Source organism: Otolemur garnettii, unplaced genomic scaffold (assembly GCF_000181295.1).
Source record: "Otolemur garnettii isolate 467f Iridium unplaced genomic scaffold, OtoGar3 scaffold00288, whole genome shotgun sequence".
In the NCBI taxonomy this organism is placed as follows: Eukaryota; Metazoa; Chordata; class Mammalia; order Primates; family Galagidae; genus Otolemur; species Otolemur garnettii.
In genome coordinates, this window is record NW_003852683.1 from 427096 (window position 1) to 428980 (window position 1885).

At 51.0% G+C, this 1885-nt stretch overlaps 1 protein-coding gene across 1 annotated transcript in view; it reads right to left on the reverse strand.

Moving 5' to 3' along the window:
- Nucleotides 1–1791, reverse strand: part of ETFB (electron transfer flavoprotein beta subunit) — a 12826-nt gene extending 11035 nt beyond the window's left edge. Inside the window, exon 1 of the mRNA XM_003803236.2 lies at nucleotides 1673–1791. Coding sequence (XP_003803284.1) covers nucleotides 1673–1729 — 57 coding nt within the window. The 5' untranslated portion in view covers nucleotides 1730–1791. The remainder of the gene's footprint in view (nucleotides 1–1672) is intronic.
- Nucleotides 1792–1885: the final 94 nt, after the last annotated feature.

A 1885-nucleotide genomic window follows, 5' to 3' on the forward strand; every position in this document is an offset into this window, starting at 1 on the left:
GCCCAGGGCTGATTAAACACCTGGCAATGTCTGGATCATTTATTTGTTTGCAAAAGGACATCGACAGACATGACCAGTGAAACAGGATATAACACAGGCAGCTCTGGGGCACTGTGGCAGAGGAAGACAGCACCAACCCTCTGGAATGGACAGGAGCTGATACAATGGTCCCTTCACATTCCCACTTTCCTTCTCTTACTGAACACACTAGAGGTGTTCACTGCTAGGCTCTGTGTTGAGGCCATACCCAAGTCAAACATGGGCCTGCCTAGTGTCGAAGACAGATCTTATAAGGCACAGACATTCCAGGCCAAGGAGGCCAGGACTGGGGCAGAAGGAGGCCCAGGGTGCAGTAGGAGTCCAAATGAGGGACCCTAAGAAACAATCAGAGATAGAAGGCAACTAGGAGAGTCATGTCCCAGGACCTCAAGAAGCTGGAGGCAACACTCATGTCATATGCTGCCAGAGGCATTATTAGGCTGAACAGACACTGAGTGAATTTGGGAAAAGCACAACAAAATCTGCAGACCTGGCCCTCCCTGTAAGGAGCTGCCTAGTATGAGGTGAATTTCAGTCCTGACTCTGCCACTTACTTGCAGGGAGATCTGGCAAGTAACAACCTCCATGGGCCTAAGTTTCTTTATCTATTCAATGGGATTAATAATACAGAGGGTATCGAAAGGACTGAATGGGTTAATCTCTGTGAAGGACATAGAATGCTACCTGGCATATAATAGGTACCCACTAAATGTTAGCTGTTACGATCACTGATATTTTCATGCCCGAGTCTATATCCTGTACCCTCTTCCCCAGGGGTAATATCAGTGTTTTCAACTTTGTGGCCAGTTTCACCCACTCTAGGCCCCATACTGGCAATGCTGGGGGGCACAGAGCCCAGGCTGATGGGAAGGACAGACATGGGCTGACAGTCACCACCATCTCAGTTTAGGCCAAGCTTTTAGAGAAACTGGCCTGAGACACTTGTCTGATTCACCTCTGTCCCTACCAGTTTTCCTCTGGGGACAGGCCAGGCTCTCAGAGACCCTGCCCCCTCACCTCTTTCACAGAGAATGTGAGCCACTCTCCTCCAGCTCAGTCAAGCTGGCCCCTTGAACTTTCATTTCTAGCAAACACACTTCTCTTTTCCTTCCCAGCTAAACCTGTGACTATGGATGGTGAAAGACAGTTTCTGGGTACCACAGAGCCTTGTCTGACCCCATTAGAGCACATTTCAGATACTTTAACGATCAACTGGTAGAAAATGCAGCCTAGTGGGTGAAAGCTCGTGTGCAAAGCACGAGTCCAGCTGAGAAATGGGAGGCTGGATAGATTTGGCTCTGCTCTTCCCTAGCTGAGTGACCTCTCTGTGCCTCAGTTTCTCTGTGTTAACGAAGGACCATCACTCCCTTCAGCGGGTAAGAAATAGAGAAAGTAACTCACTCTGCAGTTACCAAGAATCCAGAACTAAGGAAATGGGAACAGAGCTGTGACCTCAGAGGGATCAGCCGTCAGAACAGCACAGTCTTTGATCTTTGACCCCAGGAGTAATTTTGACATTTCAGGAAGAACAGGGAAAGTCATAGTTTACAGAACCCAAACGCAGAATGCGCTCCTGATCCTGAAAGCACACGACTTCGGGACTCAGGGAGGTGGGAGAGGGGGAAGCGGTCACCTTCACTGCGTAGTCGATGACCCTTTTGACAGCAACCAGCGCGCGCAGCTCCGCCATCTTCCCGCCGCAGCCACCTGCCAGGACAGCCCTCAACCCCCAGTCTCCGGGTCCCGACGCCCCGCCCTCTGTCTCACTCTGCTCCTGCGCGCAGCCCAGCCAACCAGTCAACTGAGGCGGAGCCCGCCTCCGCGACAGAAGACCAATCAGAAGACC